The 19,234-nt window shown below is 53.4% G+C and overlaps 3 protein-coding genes across 3 annotated transcripts; all 3 read right to left on the bottom strand.

Moving 5' to 3' along the window:
- Nucleotides 1-130: 130 nt before the first annotated feature.
- On the bottom strand, nucleotides 131-3,461 carry LOC34623401. The gene is made up of 7 exons (XM_026333804.1): nucleotides 2,560-3,461; nucleotides 2,124-2,409; nucleotides 1,758-2,000; nucleotides 1,325-1,477; nucleotides 952-1,123; nucleotides 495-761; nucleotides 131-276 (listed from the first exon to the last, which is right to left on the bottom strand). Exons 1-7 carry the CDS (start codon nucleotides 3,459-3,461, stop codon nucleotides 131-133), a joined length of 2,169 nt encoding a protein of 722 aa, XP_026189589.1.
- A 2,092-nt stretch (nucleotides 3,462-5,553) lies between these two features.
- Nucleotides 5,554-11,086, bottom strand: LOC34617898 (protein split ends). The gene is made up of 6 exons (XM_026338813.1): nucleotides 10,216-11,086; nucleotides 9,922-10,045; nucleotides 8,560-9,640; nucleotides 7,818-8,379; nucleotides 7,396-7,724; nucleotides 5,554-7,068 (listed from the first exon to the last, which is right to left on the bottom strand). The coding sequence occupies exons 1-6, from the start codon at nucleotides 11,084-11,086 to the stop codon at nucleotides 5,554-5,556; spliced, it is 4,482 nt and encodes a 1,493-aa protein (XP_026194598.1).
- Nucleotides 11,087-17,121: 6,035 nt separating this feature from the next.
- Nucleotides 17,122-18,855, bottom strand: LOC34617899. Its single transcript, XM_026338804.1, has one exon. It carries the CDS (start codon nucleotides 18,853-18,855, stop codon nucleotides 17,122-17,124), a length of 1,734 nt encoding a protein of 577 aa, XP_026194589.1.
- Between the last annotated feature and the right edge of the window lie 379 nt (nucleotides 18,856-19,234).

The following is a 19,234-nucleotide window of genomic DNA, read 5'->3' as shown; positions in this document are numbered from 1 at the left end:
AGGCGGAACAGCTGCTTTTTTCGTTCAGGTAGGTGAAGCCATCCTCGTTCCAGGTGAGCCATTATCCAATCACTTGCTTTGTGCGGAATCCATCTAGCAATTTCATGATGGAACCATAGCTTGATGCTGCTCACAAGTCGCATCCGCTTGGGAGAGCATATTCCACATTTGCGGCGTCTTCCCTTAGGACCTTCGCCGTCCGCCGTTCTCCACTTGGAGCCGAGAAATTGACGGCTGAGAAAGCGGACTGAGGAGCGATCGGGATTTCCCTGATGCCTGCAGGGCAGACGTAAACGGCCACAAGGCAAAGGAAGAGGAAATACGTGAGAGTACGCATGCAATATGCGCAAGATTCTGGTTACCGATGAGCAGGCAAGCCTATGTGCACGTTATTATGCTATAGGGTCATATTCCGGCCCTGCCTTCCCCTATTTTATACTGTTCCTCTCTGAGGCACTCTTCGTGGCTGCGAATGCATCGGTGTTCCTTCTCACCCTCGGGAGCGGTGTTGACATATCGCTGCATCATTTCCCTAGTAAGTTGCTGCTGCAGATCTTCAAACCATTTCTCTCCGACGACCCCGAGTTGTGCCGCAGCTACTGCAGCAGGTCCACCGCTGGGCCCAGCCAATGTTGCCAGTTCAGCCAGCTGAGGACGCAAGGGGGGGAGGGGGTTCTGCTGTGGTGGCTGCGGCTGATACTGCATAGACTGCTGCTGAAAAGGCGAGAAGGGCTGCTTTTCAGGCGTGGGCTTGACGACGTCTACAGAAGGTAGAAGCAGCAAGCCGACGGTACACAACAAGCTTTGCGTCCTGAACGCGCACTGTGGTGCTCCAGTTCAGAAGGTTCCCATACAGAGGTTTCAGCCCTCACAGCCGCCCCTAGCTAGAGCGCCCTTTCGTAATTATAGCTGCGTAGGGTGTATAGTGTCAGGATAGTGCGAGAATATTACCGTAGACAGGTCTAACGATGCCAGGAGCTCTGATGACATCGTAGGTGTTCGCTTGGGGTCTCGCGCCTATGAATCGTCCCTGCGCCGAACCCGGTAGAGCTCGTGCCGCCTTCGGAGGGCATATTCCAGGAGAGACTAGTGCACACTCAGGAATATCAAGCTCTTCCTCCTCCTGAACATTAAACCGTCAATCCAAAAGTGTCAGTCCTTAGACACTACACAAGCTGATGCCCTAAAGCGGATGCTGGGAACCACACATAACGATTCCCAGATCGCAGAAAAACTATCTCTCAGTAGAATTGCACAGCAGCCCCCTAATTCCTTGTACAGCGGTCTGAACGAGTCAAGAGTGACTCGAAGCCTGTTGACTGACTGTGGGATAAGTAGGCATGCGGCTTCCTGCTTCTTCGGGGAAGACGGCTTGGAAGGCTTCGGTTTGTGCTGCATTCCCTTCTGAGGTTTTGGTTTTCACCTTGAAGACCTCAACAGTTTGCGAGGTCTTTGAGACACGGGCCACGGATGCCAGCTGCACAATGCACATTGTTGGCTGTACGAATCGCAGTGGCTAATTACAGCAAGAGGAGATGGCGAGCGCACAACATTTGCTAGATACGGCCTGCTGAGCAGGGCTTTTCCCGAGACCAGATAAAGACTGAAGATGCGCTAATACAATAGACGGATCGTAGTATTTAAAGGAGGTTATGTGGGAATTAGGGCTAGGTTTTGGCCCTAAGGAACGAAAGAGGGCGGATTGTTTCCAAAACGCAGCACCAATGCCAGGAATACCAAAGAGGTATTCTACGTACACTTGGAAGGACGACGGTGTTGTGGGTTCTCGCAGATTCTGCCGCAGCCCTCTGTAACAACTCAGAGACTGTTGGGACAGGGTCTGCTCCTCTCATAGTGGAAGGCAGCTTCAGCTGTCCTTCATCGCGTTGCTGCTCTTGCTGTGGCTGTTGCTGGGGGAGCTGTTGATGCGGCAGGTTGACTGCGGTGCCTCCAACAATGAAGCGGCACTCTGAAGGGTGCGCCTCAACGTTTGCTCCGCTCTGAAAGGACATAACACCTCTACGTGGTGGTTGAATACATGTACCTGGCAATGGAATCTTGGCTCCAGTGAATTACGGAAGATTGAGGGCCCATAGCGCAGAAGTTCACTTAAACCGCCATACCTGCAGCCTAATAAGCAGATTGTTTGACTTTGTGATGGCAATGACGCGGCCGTGTCCGCCTCCTTGCAGCTGTACAGACACCTCCTCCTCGAAAGGGCCTTCTGTGGTCGCCTTGCTGGCAGTGCTGCTGCTTCTGTTCGGCTGCTGTGGGGTGCTACATTCCCTGTTGCTGCAGTTCATGCTACCTCGGTTTTCTCCTGCAGACACTGGCGTCACGCAGCCTCCCTGATCGGGGAAAAGCACCGGCAGCTTGATGGGGGGAAGCGTAGTTTGTTGGGGTTTCAGCCTGTAGCATAAGGAACGAACGGCAGCGCACGGGGCAGCCGCAAGAGTCGACACAGTCAGTCAGCTGCTGCACAGGGAGAAGTGGCACTTGCAAAAGAGCGAAGTAAGAGCTAAACTCCATCACGAGCAGAGTTTAATAACTATGATTTACGAGTTGCAGAGGGTTCGGATGCCTTCTTTGAGTGTCCAGTGTAAGGGATGCTTCCTCCTCTGTTGCTGCTGGAGCTGTTGCTGCAGCTGGAGCGCGGCAGCGGCAGGGCTAACAGCTTCTAGAGGGGCCTCTGCAAGTCTTTTGATCTCTGCAGCACTGTGAGCGAAGGCGGCAATGCGTTGGATATCCTGCAACTCCCCAATGTGTGGCAGCAGGGAGATCATGAACTGTGGCCATTGATGCCTCTCTGAGCCATCAGGATTAGCAATGGCTGGCGGCACAATCAAGCGGCCTTCACCCCCGTCCCGTTGTTGGCTCGTTTGTTGTCTTTCCTCGCTCTTCTGATGCAGATCGGGAGACTGAGATGCAGTGCTCTGTTGGCGAGCGGCCGCCTCGTCCTCATGAGGCTGCTGTTGCTGCTTCTCTTGCAGGACGGGCGGCGTGTGGCTGACCTGGCGCGAAGACACCTTGTCGGTGGCGAATTCTTCTACTCCCTGCTGGGGAAGCTCCTGCGGAGGGCTGAGTAGGTTACCACTGGCGCTTATCTCCTCTTCACTGCTGCCTCTAAGGGGCGAAGCGACACAGCTGTTGCTGCCGCCGCTGCTGCTCCCATCGGTGGAATGCAAAAGCAAGTAGTCGTCGAGGCAGCCGGAATAAGTGGTCACTGCAACAAGGCGACCTCCCTTTGCAGCTGCTGCGGCCGCTGCAGAGGCTGCAGAATCGGATCGACTGAGTGCGCTGTGTTCTGGAGACAATGCCCCCGCTATTTCATTCCGAGCTTGAATAAACAACCCCTGCTGATGCCGTTTGCTGTGGGTTTGCTTCGGCTGGTGCTGCTGCTTGGAGGGGCGCAGGCGTGCGGGCCTTACCCGCTGCGGGGTGTCGAACGAAACTCCGAACATTGTAAATATCTGAAGCTGCTCAGTTGCAAGTCGTATTTTTGGATCAGAGATGGCTGCAATTCTTCGTTCTTCCGTGGAGTGTCTGAGCAGGTAGCCAGAACCGTCGGCGACACCTGATGAGGCCTTCGATACGGTTGTGGTGTTGCTGCTCCCTCTTGGGTTTTTTTTCGTAGCTGTAAGGCTACCCTCAGAAAGAAGAGGATGGGTTTCCGATTTGTCGCGCTTGCATTCACCTTTGTGCGCTCAGTTGTACGGGCTGCAGGCAAATCGACCGCGCCGCCGCTGCCGCAGGCAGGGGCAGCCGCACTCTCTCAGATTTGCGGCAAGGGTTTAGGATTTATGGTTTAAGGAGCTGTAACAAATTCAAATAATTGGAAATACTCGGGTCAAAAGGAAGGAGAGCGAACCAAAACCGCAACCTACCACTGGCTAGTTGCTGCCGAGTCGTCCCTGCCGCTGCTGCTGTTGCAAGTGCTGCTGCTGCCGAGCCTTCTACTGCTGCCCCAGCTAGTGCGAGCACACTACCGACTAAAAAAATATACCAATTGATAGGGCTTGGTAAATTTGCTGCAGCGATAATCGCAACAGGTACTGCAACAGCTGTTGCCGTTGCCACCACACCCGTGCGTTAGAAGCAAATCACCCTGTCAAAAGGCGGGCGCTACTGTTGTCCCCATTTGATGTTCACAGAACCGAAACCATGTACTATAGCCTCTAAGTGGTTTTATTATAGCCACATCAAAGGACCAAGCGACATGTACTTGAGGTGTCTGAACACCCGCCGCGCTCATGCATGCTGAAGCGCAAATGCTGTACCAAAAGAAGGAACACAGCTTTGCGTCAGTCTGAAGGGTCTACAGGCCCCGGGCGCCACTCTGCACATACTCATCCTGGCTAATGGCCGCTCACGAGTCTCTAACCACCAAGAGAAGCCCGTGCAGCAGGAACAACAAAGGCCAGAAAGGACGACAAATCACTAGCAGTTGTTGCGTAGGAAACTAGCCCCATTCTCCGGGCTACTCTACAGCATCAGTGATAAATGTCGAAGCCTGGGGCCTTTGAGCTTCAATGCTTGGGCCGCAAAACCCAGCGTAGCCTGAAAAGGCATTTCAAAACGGCCGAAGGAAAACAGGACTAGAGAGGAAGCGAAAGGACACAGGGAAACAGAGAACCCACAAGGGTGAGGACTTGTACGCCTGCTACTTGTTGCATAAGCTTCTACTAGAGAAGCCGGTTTGGTGCAAAATACTGATTGAAGGTAAAGCTTCGTAACACTCGCACGCTGTACGCCGTTGCCAGCAACTTGACATCTCCGTAGTCAACAACGGTGCATATCACTAGGTATCCAAATAATTATCCGTAAAACATTTCATTAAGCGCCAACGCAGCTACTTAGCTCTGCATATAACCCGTGTGTCGTAGAGGGCTATGCTGCAATCCAGGCCTTTTCATAATGACTCGATGTCTAGCTAAGAAACAGCAACCAGTGGTCGAAGCGGTTTGTATGTTCGTATATCTTGCTTATTTCAGCCCACTGCAGCCTTCATACAAGTCGACTAAATGTTGTTTGGGTACGCAGTAGGCGTTAGGTGCAATCAATGAATGTGCGGTGTGCTCAGAAGATGCCGCTACGCGCATGCTAACTGCCTCTTTCCCCTAATGTCGGGGATTCTGAGGGCACAGGCAAGGGAAAAGGGAAGACTATGAAACTGTGCTCAATAGCGTGTAATGAATTTTGTATTCCGCCTGAGCTAAGATGCCTCTCCGCGGAGATCCTACGTCGAGCGTTACGGACTCTAGCTAGAGGGCTGCAGAAGGCACACCCCGTTTAAGTTCGTCCACGAAGGGACAGAAAGCCACCACAAAGAAAATACAAACAGCAACTATCACTAGGTCTCAGATATCTAGCCAGATTTGAGGGGGTCGGCGAGATGGTTGACAGCGTAAAGCAAAGATACGTGAGCAAGCCAGGCGCATGCGTGCAGCCAGCCAGCCCAGAAAGCGGCCCAGACATCAGAGGGCAGTTATCTGCATTCTGTGATGCGTGCACAATCGCCTATGCAACTTGACACCTAAGTATCTAGATGGATAACTAGCTAGTGGGGATGACGGCCTTCTGCAAGGGGGAAGAGTTGCAGGAGGCTGTAAGTGCAAGAGCCTCGAGAGAGCTGCTGCACAGGCCGTCACCGTTTATGCTGCTGCAATCCCGTATGCTCTTTCTGATGCAGTTTCTCCCGCTGCTGCTGCTTCTGCTGGCAGCAGAAGCCTCCGTAGAGGCCGTGAGGCCCCTCACTTCTGACACTGAGGGATTTCCTGCTGTTTCTGCAGGTGTCGACGTTGCGCTAGGACGCTGTTGTTGCCTTGTAAAAAAGGGTAGCAAGCTTTCTTCTCCCTCAGTATCGCTACAGCTTGGATCTGCGGCCTCGGGATCGCGAATGTCTGCTGCATCTGCTGTTGCTGCTGCGGCGACAGCAGCAGCTGTGCGTGCCAGCTGTGCAGCGCATTCAGCTGTCTCACGAGGAGTGCCACGCCCTGCCGCCTCAGCTGCTTCTGCAGCAGCAGCAGCAGCAGCCGCTGCAACGAGAGGCTGCACTGTTGCCGCTTGTTGGGCAGCAGCAACAGCGGCCGCTGCTGCTGCTGCCGCAAGTGGCTCATAACAGCTTATCTGCTCTCGTGAAGAGATCAGGCTAAAGCCTGCATGGGAAGCCTCGGCTGCGATTACCCATTCATCACCAGCAGACTCTGCGTCTTGCCTTGCAGTGCCGTCCGACAAAGACACAGAGTTCGCATCCGCTAGACTCGAAAAGGCGTGCTGTTTGGCCTTCTCCGTCCGCTGATGCCGCGACGACTCCTCTTTAGACTGCTGCCCTTTCTGCAGCGGCGTTTGGAGGGGGGGGCGCTCCTCAGCAGGCAACAGGATTTCTTTTGCCGTCACCCTACTGAGCACTTCTGATGTTGCCGCTGCCCTCGGCGATGTTTCAGTCTTTCTCCCCCCCTGATTCTGTTCCTGCTGAGCGCATGCGGCAGGCACAGCCGCTGCAGAGGGGGCCGGAGGGGGGCTGAAAAGCGGAGGTGTGGTGGCGCCTTGTTTCATGGCAAGCTGCTGCTTCTGCTGCTTCTGCTGCTGCTCGAGAGGCCCTCCGCGCATAAGAAGTCTTTGCCGCAGTTCCTCGTGGAAGGACAGCCCCTTTGTCGCGGTTCCTGCTGCTCCGGATTTCACTCCAGACGAGCTTGCAGGCGTTGATACTTTTGCTGCATTTGCCTGCGACTGCTTCTCTGCCTTTACTGAGAGCCTTGGACTACCGAAAGGAATTTTCGTACTTTGAAGAGGCTTTGCGGCTGCTGTGGCGGCTGTCGGTAGCTGCAAAGGCACCATGTCGGTGAGTTGCTGCTTTTCCGAAGGTCCATGGGGTCTTAGAGGGGGAGACAGAGCAGATGGTTCCTTGATGAGGCAGCACTGCACCGTTTTTTCTGGTTCTTGTGCTTCTTGCGCCGCCGGAGGCGATGTTTTTTCCCCTCTAGGCGTCAGCTGCTGCCCCCTCTGATGCTGCCGAAGTTGCAGCAGCGTCAAGTCTTCCTCGCATTCTCGTTGAATGGCAGCCAGAAGCTCTCCAGTGGGCCGCGTGCCTTTGCTGCTGGTGCCGCTGCCGCTAGTCTTGGGGCAGCTGATGCGAGTGCTGCCTCTGCTGTTCATTCTTGCATCTAGGAAGGACGGCTGTGATGGCTCATGGCATGGAGAGAAGGCGCGAGTCGCAGCAGTGCTGGCTAGGCGGTGCGTGCTGCTCTGGCTGCACGCGTGGCTCTCGACGCTGATTTCGCTGCTAATTTTGCTGGTGCTGTCGATCGTGTCTGCCCGTGTGGGCGCCGCGTCATTTCTGCTGCTGCTAACATGCTGGCTTGCAGCGGCAGCAGCAGCAGATGGTGGTGGCGCTGCTGCTGCAATTGTTGCAGCAGGAGAAGCGCCCTCCGTCATGCGACTCCTCCTCAGAAGAGGCTGTGGCTGGAAGACGGGGAGGTCGGGAAGGGCAAACCCGTTGCTGCTGCTGCTGCTGCTCTCCCTGGTGCACGTTGTAGTGGACGGTTGATGATCCTGTGAAGGCTCTCTAGATAAAGGCTTCTCAACAGAGGTCGCAACAGGTGCAGGTGCTGCCGAGGAGGCTGCTGCTGCTTCTGCGCGTCCAACTGCACTTCCTTGAGGAAGGGGCAGCAAGACAGGCACGCCGCTCGTCACAGAACCTGTAGCAGCAGCTCCTCCTCCTGCTGCTGTTGGCGCACAAAGTTTGGGCAAGAGATGCTCAGTGAGTCGAGAGGCCTCAACGGCTGTAGAGGTGCTGCAGTGGCTGTTGTTATTGCTGCGGCTGCTGCTGTTGGCGGTGGTGCTGCTGTTACTGCTGCTGCTGCTACTGCTGCTGCTATTGCTGCTGCTGCTGTTGCTGCTGCTGCTGTTGCTGCTGCTGCTGTTGCTGCTGCTAATCGATACACCTCGCGTGACAGAGTGCAGTCGTGGGAGACTTTGCTGCTGCGGCTCCTGCAAGCTGAAGGAAGTAAAGCTGCTGCTGCTGTGTGCCCTCAAAAGCAGCCGCCGCGAGGCTGCTGCCCCCTGTTGCGCGCTTCCCGCTGCAGCAGCTGTCGTTGTCGCAGTAACAGGGGACGCCGCAGTTCGCGAAAGACTCCCAACCACGCTCAACGAAGCAAGAGAATCTAGGGGAAGCAGCATAGACCGCCGCGTGCTACTTCCCCCGTGCTGCTGAGGCTCCTGCTGGTGCTGTTGCTGTTGCTGTTGCTGTTGCTGTTGCTGTTGCTGTTGCTCTTGCTGTTGTTTCTGCTGAGAAGCCTGCAGAGGAGCCAACCTTTGAATGGTCAAGCTCAGCGACGGGATGCCAGCTGTTTCGGGGGCAGCCGTTGTTGAGGCAACGGTCTGTGCATTCGCTCTGGTAAGCAGTCCTTCCTTGCTGAGGCTTTTACTCTTCATGCTGCAAGCTGCCGCAGGCAAAGACATAGGGGGGGCGTGCAGCACCGAGGCTGCCGCCTCGTCAGTTGCCTGCTGCTGCAGCTGTGGCGGCATCTGGTGGTACTGCGCTCCCTGCTGCAGCTGTGGCAGCTGCTGGACCAGCGGAAATTGCTGCTGCTGAGGGATCTGCGCTGGCGATATTGCATGCAGCAACTGGTCTGTGCGGGGTGGCAGCGACTCCGGCTGCCTTACCAGCCGTTGGGGCTGCATGTGTTGCTGCTCTTGCTGCTGGTGCTGCATGTGTTGCTGCTCTTGCTGCTGGTGCTGCATGTGTTGCTGCTCTTGCTGCTGGTGCTGCAGCTGCAGCAGAAACAATTCGACCGCGTCGCTGGAGCTGCCGTTTGCGGAACTGTCGGAGGAAGGCCAGACGTGCTGCTCTTGCCGCTGGTGCTGTGTCTGCGACATTTGTTGCAGAAGATTTGTCTGTGGCTGGAGCATCATGGATGGCGGCGACTGTTGCAGCAGCTGTGCTGCGTCTGCTGAGACCGTCACATAGGTGTGCTGCTGCTGTTGTTGCTGGTGCTGGTGCTGCTGTTGCTGTTGCAGTTGGAGCTGCAGTCGTACGAGTTCTTGCTCAGCCTCTGCCTGCTGGCCTATGTGTTCATCTGTGAGCTGAAAGAGCTGCTGCTGAGGCTGCTGCGGCTGCGTTGGCAGTTGGAGAGGGCTGGCACCACCCTCGAGCAAAGGACTGCCAGCGCTTCCACCGATTCCATTCGATATTCCAGCCGCATGCAAGGACGGCTCCTGAGGCGGATAGTAGAACTGCGGCTGTCTTTGCATCTGCAGGTGCTCCTGGCCAGGCGGCACGTACTGCAGGGGATACAAAGGGGGGGCATGCAGCATCATCCCCTGGTTTGTCGCCTCCTGCCACTCCAGTAGTGGCAGCTGCTGCCTATTCTTGTGCAGCATCGGCAGGGAGGCGAGGGGGGGCGGTGGGGAAGACCCTTCGGGGAAGAATGGCAGCACAGGCGCAGTAAGCCCATTTAAGACAGCACTGTTAGCTGGTGCTGATAATCTGGTGCCTCGAGGAGCATGTAGGGGTGGCTGCGTCAGCGTCGATCGAATGACTTTTGGAGGATACGGCAAAGCTTCCAAGCCGAAGAGGGGTTCTGGTGCTGCATCGGCACTCCCGCTAAAAAGGCATATCCTGAAGAAGCGGGAGGTGCCTCTGCAACAAGCCAGCAGACAAGCACAGAACGGACTGCAGGATAGTCCACCAAACAGTGCTCGTCGCCACAGAAAACAAATACATCGATGCAGCACCTCCTCCCCTAATCAACACCCCCACCCCGAAAATGCAGACAACATTGCACCGATGTGCCCTCCCTCTTACAGCCAGTGTCGATCTGCAAGCGTATTCCTCCAGATCTACCGCGTGCAGCTACTACGCGTAGTGAGGGTCTGTGCATCACGGGAGGAAATAATAAGCGAGCAGGATGCATTTCATACTTGATGACATTGCTTCTGATGAGAGCAACAAACTGCGGTTCCAAAATCATTGTCGGTCCCATCGAGCAACGGAGCGCTTCGGTACATTCTCGAAGGGAGACAGGGAGACTTTGCGACTTCGCAGCTACACGCATGCAAAGTCGTCGCATATAAGCACCATGCACAACCTGCGCTGCGCTTTATTTGGGAAAAGGCTACTCTGAATCACCATTTTCTTCGAAAATAGGATACAATGCTGCTTCTAGACGAGTGCAAAGGCCGACGAACTGATCACAGTTAGGAATCGCAGCTTACGATCAACGGCGTGAGAAAGCGTCATTGCCCTCCTAAAGGCAGCGTAACTCTTCTCCGTCCACACTGGAACCCTTCTCCGGCAATTCTGCTGCTGCTGCTGCTGCTCCTGCTGGTGCTGCTGCTGCTGCTCGTGCTGCTGCTGGTAGACGCACACCGAGTCATCCGCAAAGAAGCAGAATACGAGGTGCAGTCGGAGAGCGCCTGAGGCTTTTCCAGCCTCATGCGCTGTCTGACAGTCCAGCAAAGCCACAAGCCGCGTAAAGACCAAGAGACTGATTCTGCCCTCTCCCCCAGCAGCCACGCGAGCCAAGCGCTCTAAACAGCAGTTCTTTTTGCAACTGCTGCCACTGCTGTTGTTGTTGGAGCTGCTGCAGTTGCTGCTCACTGCGGCAAGACAGCAGCAGTAAGGCGCATCCCCCATGGCGGCATATGCTGCCCAAAACATTCCGACTTCTGCTGCGCTGATAGTTGCCGGAGTTGGACTTGCTGCTGCGGCTGCTGCTGCAATTGCTGCTGCAGTGGGTGTATGTGTATTGGCTCCAACAGCATCCGCTTCTGCGGGGCGCAGCAGCTGGTCTACTTGATGCAGGCGAGAAAAAAGAGCAGCGATGTACTCGAGTTGCTGCTCGCCGTATGCGGCTTCTTGCCAAAACCTTTGCAGCAGCGATGGTTCCCAGTGCATTGAGCAAGGCTCCTGAGCTCCATGCGCTCCTGATGCGGTAGACTCTGCTGCAGCCGTTGCCTGGGGGCGATACAGAGGAACTGCTGCTGCGGGGATGCGCACTGAGGGAGACAAAACAGCGGCACCTTGGACTGTGGGCATGTGCTGCCACTGCTCCACCGTCGTGGTCTTTAGCGGGGAAGCGCTCATGTTGCTGTGAGTGTGGAAAGTCGGCAATCCAGCAGTAGTTGGCACTGCTGCTGCGGGTGTTGCCGCAGCATCCAGTTGCAATGAGTGCAGCTGGCGATGCTGCTCTTGATGATACTGCATCGGCTGCTGCTGCTGCTGCAGTGGTCCACTCGACCGTACGAGTAACCCGCTTAGAGGGGAATCCAAGCTGCTGCTCCGTCGATGCTGCATCAGCTGCTGCTGCTGAGGCTGCGAATGCTGCTGGTCGTGATGCTGGGAAGGGGCAGAGAGACAGTACGAGGCGCTGCTGCGCCCTAGTCCTCCCCCACGCCTCATAATGTTCTCTGCCTCTGCGGCTGCACTTCTTGACAGATTCGGGGTGCTCGCAGGAATGAAAAGACTCTGATGATGGTCCTAGGCTGCTAATACCCACTAAGCTCCGCAAAAATGCACTGCTGCTGCCCCCTTCGAAGAGCCAATCCATTAAAAACAAAGCCAAAACATTCAATTCATGTTAAATTTGCTCCTTATGCTGCGATTTTGCATGTTGTAGCAATGTTTAACAACAAGAGCTTGCGGATTTGCTGCTAAAATGCCGCTGCTTTGGCTGCTACTGCAGTGGCCGCTGCATCCGGTGTCTGCAGCAGCTGCGGCTTTCAGGCCAAACCAAAAAGTTCCTTAGAGAGAAATTGAATTCCGAATAGGAGCTCAGCAATCAGCAAGCCAGGAATACCAGCAAGAAACAGGGGCAGCTGCTGCTGCAACTGGTACTGCGTGCTGCAGTAGAGGCGGCCGCGGCGGTCTGTAGGCGGTTGCTGCAGTGCGCGTAGCTTTGATACTCCGACTAAATCAGCGAAGTACCCCAGTTAGACTTAATCGATCATTTATTCAGGTATTTTTTCAATAAAAGGCCCTAAACTAAGGGATATGATCCCTAGCCCCGAACTTTCGGTGCATCCAGCGTGGCTACGTCTCTTCGGGGTTACCGCAGCACGATGGTCTCTTTGGCCTTCGTTACTGAGTTAAGCGACCGAAAAGCCGTTATGCATAAATTTTTCTGTGATGATATCTGGTGTGAACGGGGTAGGAATTCGCATTCGGGCTGACGGAGTGCAAGGGGCTGACCGAGGGCGGGCCAGATTGCTCAGCAAAGCGGCCGGCGAATACGGTCTATTTGCGCCTTGGCTTCATCCCAGTGCCCGTTTTGACTGAAATAACAGGCTGAATACGCCTCCCTTTGGCTTAATGAATCAATCACGTTGATAAAAACATTACAGAAAGGGTTTTCGTGCATGCATCTGGAATCAGGAAGCTCAGCATTGAAACCTGACACTGCCAGCTGCCAGGCTTTACCCAGCTTAGTACAACAAGGTTCGGAAAAGCATCGAAAGCAAAAGCTTCAAAGATGCCATAGATAAAGGCTCCGCGTCAAGCCACAAGATATCTAATATTTCGGAAACGTGTTGCAGCAACTGGAGAAGCCACACCCAACTCCGCTCCCTGGTTTCTGCAGGCGGAAATAAGCGGTCCACGACATATTTGGGCGCCTGGCTCTGCCTCAGCTCTGCTCATTAAATACCATTCATATTGTGCTTATTGGTCAGGTCTTCTTGCGTGCCCTCTGTTGCGCAGTAGGCTAGCCCTGGTCGATTAGACTGGTATGCTAGTGCCTGCGCGTCAAGCTTTATACGTGCAAAGGGGTGTGAGTAGTTAGAGGATGCAGCAGCACGAATCCTAACCGTCCTCTCTCGTCTCACGCCGGAAACAAAATGATATCACAGGAAGGGGGAACTCTGACAGGGGATTTGCCAAGTCGCTCTCTACTATTTTGTTTTCTTGCGGATTTTAGATAAAGGCCCTCTTACGAAAATTATACGATGAGTGCTACAACTATTCCCGAAATTTTTACAACTGATAAGCGGTCTGCTAGCCTCATAGTGTGCGTCACCTGTTCTATGACCGCCAAGGGAAACGCCTGCAAGAAGGGTCGAAGCGGGACGCCCTGTGGCGAACGCATGTCCTGCAGGGGAAATATTAGCCCGTTGCATTCCAAATCAGGGCCCCGATTACACCAATACTTGCATACTTGAACCGCTTGGAAATTTGGCATGGCAAAATCCAACAAGACAAATTACTGATCATTGCTCCAACTTTCGTAGGACACAATTAACTCCAGATACAATGCAAACTCAGTAGGAAGTAAGTGAGCGTGGTTTCATAAAAGCTTCCTGCTTCTCCTGCCGACGCTCCTCGGAGTTCTTGACCTAACCGAGGGCAGCCAGCTAGAGTGCGCATTGCTGCACTCTCTACGGCCTTTGTACATTCACAGCTAGCTACACTTAGCATTTCGCGCCGATACACATAACACTGCGCTTTATTCTATCGAGCTAGAGTCATTATGAAATTAGTAAGGTACACAAGCTTGCAAACCGGATTTGAAGATGCTTACCAACATTTTTTTAATAGAACACCAATATGGGATGCTTTCAAGTATAGCTAAGGCCCCGATTTTATAAGCACACGCCATCATGTACCGTGCCTACAAGCCGAGGTCAGCTATGTTCAGAACAGTGAAAGAGGTCTCACGTTATCGTCACTCCTCAGACACGTATAAATGCCGACTGGTGGACGCAAGGAAATCAGAGTGCGCACTAGCCCATAGAGAGAAACAGGAAGGAAGCAAAGCACAAACGCTGGCCAACAACAAACGGGGAACCGAATAGACCGGAAAAAAGGGGAGTGCTCTCGCGCTACCATCGAGGCAGTAATATGTGTGAGCCTCTTTCTACGATAGGACAGACAAGTAAAAGGTGTTTAGGAAATCAAAATACACAAATACACCGCAGTGCGGAAGTGCCTCCATGCCCCATCAAGCAAACAGTGTGTCTTCCTCAGCAATGCAGTTGACATTCTTGTCCATTTTACTAAAGTACTCGTCTAGCGTGCCATCGAAGTTCATGGTCCCAGAACCCAGCACATCTACCACTATGTAGGCATTCTGCTTCTCAGCACACATGGTTTGCTTGCACGGCAAAGTCTGCGAACAGCTCGAACAGTGTTGTCACTACTATGCGAGGCCAATATTGATCGTTAGGTGGCTTATTCGGCGTCGATAAAAAACGACACGGTAAGGAAGGGCATCGAATCGTGAGTGGATGGCAAATGTTGCTAGCTGCCTGGCCGCAAACCTCTTCGTCGGGTCACTTTCTGGCGCACCTCTCAGATCAGCCTGCTGATGTAACCGCAAACCAATACTACAAGTTCCAAACATAGAGCTTATCGCCCTTTCTTATAACTCGGTATGTGTCGCTCTTTAGCTTTGCACATTCAGGCGCGTGCACCAACCATTTATCTGTAAATCGCTCCCCCACTAAAGTTGAATGCTAAGCTCTGACTGCCACGTCGAGGCCTGGACCACAGACGGGCTTCTTAGTGTATCCCAGGGATGAGGTGGAGAAACGGGCATACAAGGGCAATATTAAATCACGAACTCACATAGCGAAAGAAAAAAAATTGAGTAGCACGCTTGCATTTGTATAAGCATAGACTCGCAAAGGCTGCTGGGAAATGCGGTTGGTGGGTTCTGTCTGTCCATCCGCCTCAAAGTGATTCCCTTTGCCAGATTATGGTCGCTGTGCATGGTCGGCATAAAGCCGCTCCGGAAATCACTGACTGACGTTGGATGCCCATCCGTAATGGTACCCTTAGGGAATCCATGGAGCCTCCAGGCATGGTTCAAGAAATATTGAGCGACTGTCTGAGGCATGCCAGAGCTGGGGCAAGCAATGAAATGGTTATACTTGCAGACTTTGACTACTACATAAATGCTATTCCGACCCTTTGCAGTCCAAGAAAAAGTTTCACAGTCGGATCAGTCCAAATGCTTTCAGAAGGCGGAACGCTCTGCAAAGACCTTATTCAGGCGACTTGCGTGGCTTCAGCGGTTGACAATCTGGGACTAACAGTGCATATTTCTCTGCCGCAGGACGCATATTAAGTAACTAGAAGGGCCGGGAGAACTCAGCACTGTAGTTTAGCTTTCACCTGGGCTCGAAAGGAGATTAGCATGCGTACTGGGCGAAACGGTGCTGTGAAGCAAAGTCGGAATCTACAAGCAACGAAGTCACCGCTTTCTTTGTAGCCACATCAGGTCATCATAAAAGTGGTAATGCTTTGCCCTTTTGGCATTCTGATACTGGCAAAAGTAGCTGATGCACTGGTATCACAGTTTCTAAGACTCATACAATTTCGATAGTAGTTGTAAAGCACTGCAGACCAGAGCGGCTGCGCTGCACAATGGTGGCCACTGAGGCATCGCGAGAGCGCGTCGTCGACTGCTGCGGGAATGCCCTTTGTACTGGATAGTACTGCAGGAGAATTCCAAGCCAGCGAACAACTCTAAGATTATCAAAATCTTGAAACACCTTCTCAAGGTATGCATAAGCATGATAGCTGGTCCAATCTGTAAAATGGCGTCTCAATAAACTGTTTTGTATTTTCAAACCCAACCTCTACACCGCACAAAATTCATTCAGCTGCAGTGGATAAAGCTCCTCAGTTTCGGTGAAGCTAGGATGTTCGCAAGGAATAATTTGGAGCTCTGGAGAGTTTGTAGTCTGTAGCGAGAAAGTAACACCACTAATACACCACTGGTATCGGCAATCAGGAAGAAAGGGTGTTCAAATTAGGGTAGTGCGAGTAGTGGAAGAGTTTTGAGAAGCCTGCAACACATCGTTGCTGGGGCATCATGCCACCTCTCCAGATGACAGATGGAATTTCCCCAAGCAGATCATCCAAAAGAGCAACGATCGGAACAAATCTAGGAATGAAATTTAAGCCATAACGTGTAGGCCCATAAAGTTCCCAATACAAGCTACGCCGTGTTTGGCTTGATTTTGCCAGATCCGCATTAAGCCCTCCGACCAAGATGCGGGATCCTAGAACTTTGCTTGTAAAATGCGAGTACTTGCGTGCGTTTTCCATCGACTTCTTGCTCCACAACAACTGAAGTGCTCGCCTTAGGGGCTGTACATGCTCTTGAAGATTCAGGCGGAGTACTAAAATGGTTTCCATGCAAGCAACCCTTCACGCCTCCTTGTTATGCTTACAGAATTCCGGAGTGACCGCTGCAGCTAAGTTGAAGATTAACGAGTTTTGTGCATTTAGTCAAGGCAGATGGGGATTAGTTAGAAGGCGTTCGTGGGGTCAAGTCCCAAGAAGACTGCTGCACATGCACACAGCATTGCGTCTTCTTATATCAAGTTAATAATCCTGTGTATTGCTTTAGGTAATACGAACGACGAAATAAACTCGTCAACTGTTCACTAGTTTTCTAGTGAAATGTAACCAGTGTGCTAGAAACCGCCTAAATCATGGCCTAGCCCAGCACATGATTCTTCTTCTGTGTTCAAATGCCAAGATGTCTAACAGCTGCAGCCACTCTCCACCTACACCTCAATTGCAGAGGAACGTCCTCACGGTACAATACATGAAACATAGAGGACTGAGCGAAGCGAACCTGGGAGAAGCTAGCAATTCTACCAGCACAGTCCAAGCTGACTGAAGGAAATGCATTGCGGGCATAAAGGTACATACGCAGTTGAAGCCTTACGAAACACAGCACTAGGCCAATAAAGCAGCTCTCACTGGGTGGACCAGATTTGCTGGAATCCCCGAAAGAAGCATCCTCTAATGCATCTTTCGGGGATTCCAGCAAATCTGTGTTTATGGACCTCACTGCAATTGAGGACAGCAGATCTGCTGCAAAAAGGTATCGGAAACGAATTGTTCGATGTTGATGAACAGGTGGACTGCCACAAGTACTGTGGCGCGCACGCAGAGACTGCTCGGCGAGTGCAAAAGGATTTTAAACTGTCCGATCTGCGATCTGCTGGAAACTTTGAAGCCAAAAGCTGCAGGCACGCATGCGGTGGGCTGTGGCAAATGTTGCTGGAACACCGATTGTGGTTCTATCTGTTACATTGGCTCCAGCAGCTTCAACGGCTCCCGCTGCGGCAATTGCAGCAGTAGTCAAGGCGTCATTAATATTCGTGAGTTTAAATCGATTGCAAGAACTCCTGAATGACTTGCTGCGTTTTTTGGGGTTGTTGTGCATGGAGCCAGTGACCAGCTTGTGCAACTTCCCGCAGCACAGCGCCTGGGAAGTGTCTCTGTATGGCTGGTCCTTGCAATTTATAATCCAGCCAGGGAGACTGAGAGCCTCGGATAAATAGCGTGGGGGCTTTGTAAGGCTCCCTGTGCCCCTCAGACAGCGACTGTTGTGGATCGTGCACTGAAAGGGGTGCAGCGGACAAACCGAGCGAGCGGTTTCGAGACACAAGGGCACCCAAGTGATGCAAATCCAAATGCCACATCAAGCGTTCTGTCTGTTGCTCCTGTTGTTGTTGCAGCTGTGGCTGTTGCAAATGCTGCTTGAGGCTCTCGTGGTCCTGAGGGTCTGTCTCGGAGGGGAGAACGACCCCCTGACTCATTCTCTCTGCGTTTCCAACGTGTACCTGCTCCCTGAGCAGGTGCTTGAGTTCTGCCTCCCTGTGAGTCTCTGTGGTGAGCGAGAGCAGCAGCCACTGCAGCACTGCAGGCTTGACGGGTGGCTGCAGCTGCTGCAGAGCTTTGGCTGCCGCAGCCTTTGATGTGAATAAAGGCAGCGGCAGATCCAACAAAATACCCACAAGGGCCGCAGAGGAGTACGCACCCTCCCGTGGGGGAGGCACCATCCTCCCCACATCCAGGCAACACTCACTGCTGCTGCTGGTGCTGTCGCTGCTGCTGCTGGGAGTCGCAGCATCAGTCGTCGTCACTGTCGATGCTGCCGAGGGAACGAAGATGCTGGTTGTCTCTTTGGAGGAAACGGACTGAGCCACGGCCTGAGGATGCAGGAGGTAAGGGCTAGGAGCAATATCCAGCACTACCAGTGCCTTGAAGAGCGAGGAGTCTAAAGCATCCAGCGCTGTCTGCATGCACACGAGGCCGCCCATACTGTGGCCTATGAGTACCAGACGAATACCCAAAGCCTTTGCTAGTGCCTGAACATGCTGCACGCCTTCCCCGTGAGGTGGCAACACCTTCCGACTGCCGCTAGTAAACAAGTGTGTCGAGACGCTGGACGGGTGTAAGCCTCGCTTCGCGGCCTCTTCCCTAAGCAGCAAGTAGATCTGCGCGTACAAATCGCGTGCCATCAAGTGGATCCTCAGAGCACCCCGACCGCTGCAACCATGACCTCGTAAGTCGAAACAAAAAGCCCTAGAGACACCGTGAGCCGCTGTCTCAGAGGCGATCATACCCAAAGCCAAACTGCGGAGGTTTCGACGGCCACCCAGGATTCCGTGAAGCAAAAAATACCAGACCTCCTCCTTGCTGCTGCTGTTGCTCGCAGTACTGCCATGGGTGCGGCTGTTGCTGCTGCTGCTGCACCTGAGAGGAACCTCAGTTGACGCAAGAGGCACAGCCTCTGGAAAGAGGCACCGAGCTTCCTCGCTGAGCAAACGCAGGTGACAGTGCGGACTAAAATCACCAATGCCACCGTTGCTACTGCTGCTACCGGGGCCGCTTGAGGTAGTGGTGGCCATGCTTCGGTAAGCGGCAGTTACTGCGGGGTCATTGCTGGATCTGCCTTGCTGATGCAGCTGCTGCCTCTGATGCGAGGCGGTAGAGCTTGATCGCAGAGCGGAGGGAAGGTGGAAACACCGTTGTGTGCGCTGTACCTGTGAAATATCGGGCTGGAGTTGCTGCCTTACACTCGGTCGCAAGACGTGGCGGGCAAGAAATGCCATTGCTGATGGTAGGTCTAGCAGCAACACAAAGCTAAGCAACAGGGAAAGCAGCACCAGGGGCACCTGGTGCCTCCTCATCAGGTGCTCAGAGTGCAGCCAGCCGATTCAAAAATGTTCTGCTCTGTCAATGGACTGCTTTTCTCTGTCTAACATCAAAAAACAGAAAGTAAATTGCAGCGGGGCGTGAGCTTGCTAAGGCAGCTGTATTCGCCCTGTGCCTCCTCGGCTGTTTGCTGACTGCTTCAGTTTTCGGCTGTAGGCAAAACGACTAATGATCCCGAGAACATCGGCTCAACTAAGTAAGGTGGCAGACGCACCAGGAGGTGCAAAAGCTCTGAGATGCGCGACTTGCATACCTGTATGACCGCTGCAATCGGAA

The sequence above is a fragment of the Cyclospora cayetanensis genome, unplaced genomic scaffold, assembly GCF_002999335.1.
Source record: "Cyclospora cayetanensis isolate NF1_C8 unplaced genomic scaffold, CcayRef3 CcayRef3_contig_106, whole genome shotgun sequence".
Classification (NCBI taxonomy): Eukaryota; Apicomplexa; class Conoidasida; order Eucoccidiorida; family Eimeriidae; genus Cyclospora; species Cyclospora cayetanensis.
Note: the sequence above shows the minus strand (reverse complement) of the source record. Positions and strands in the feature narration are given on the sequence as shown.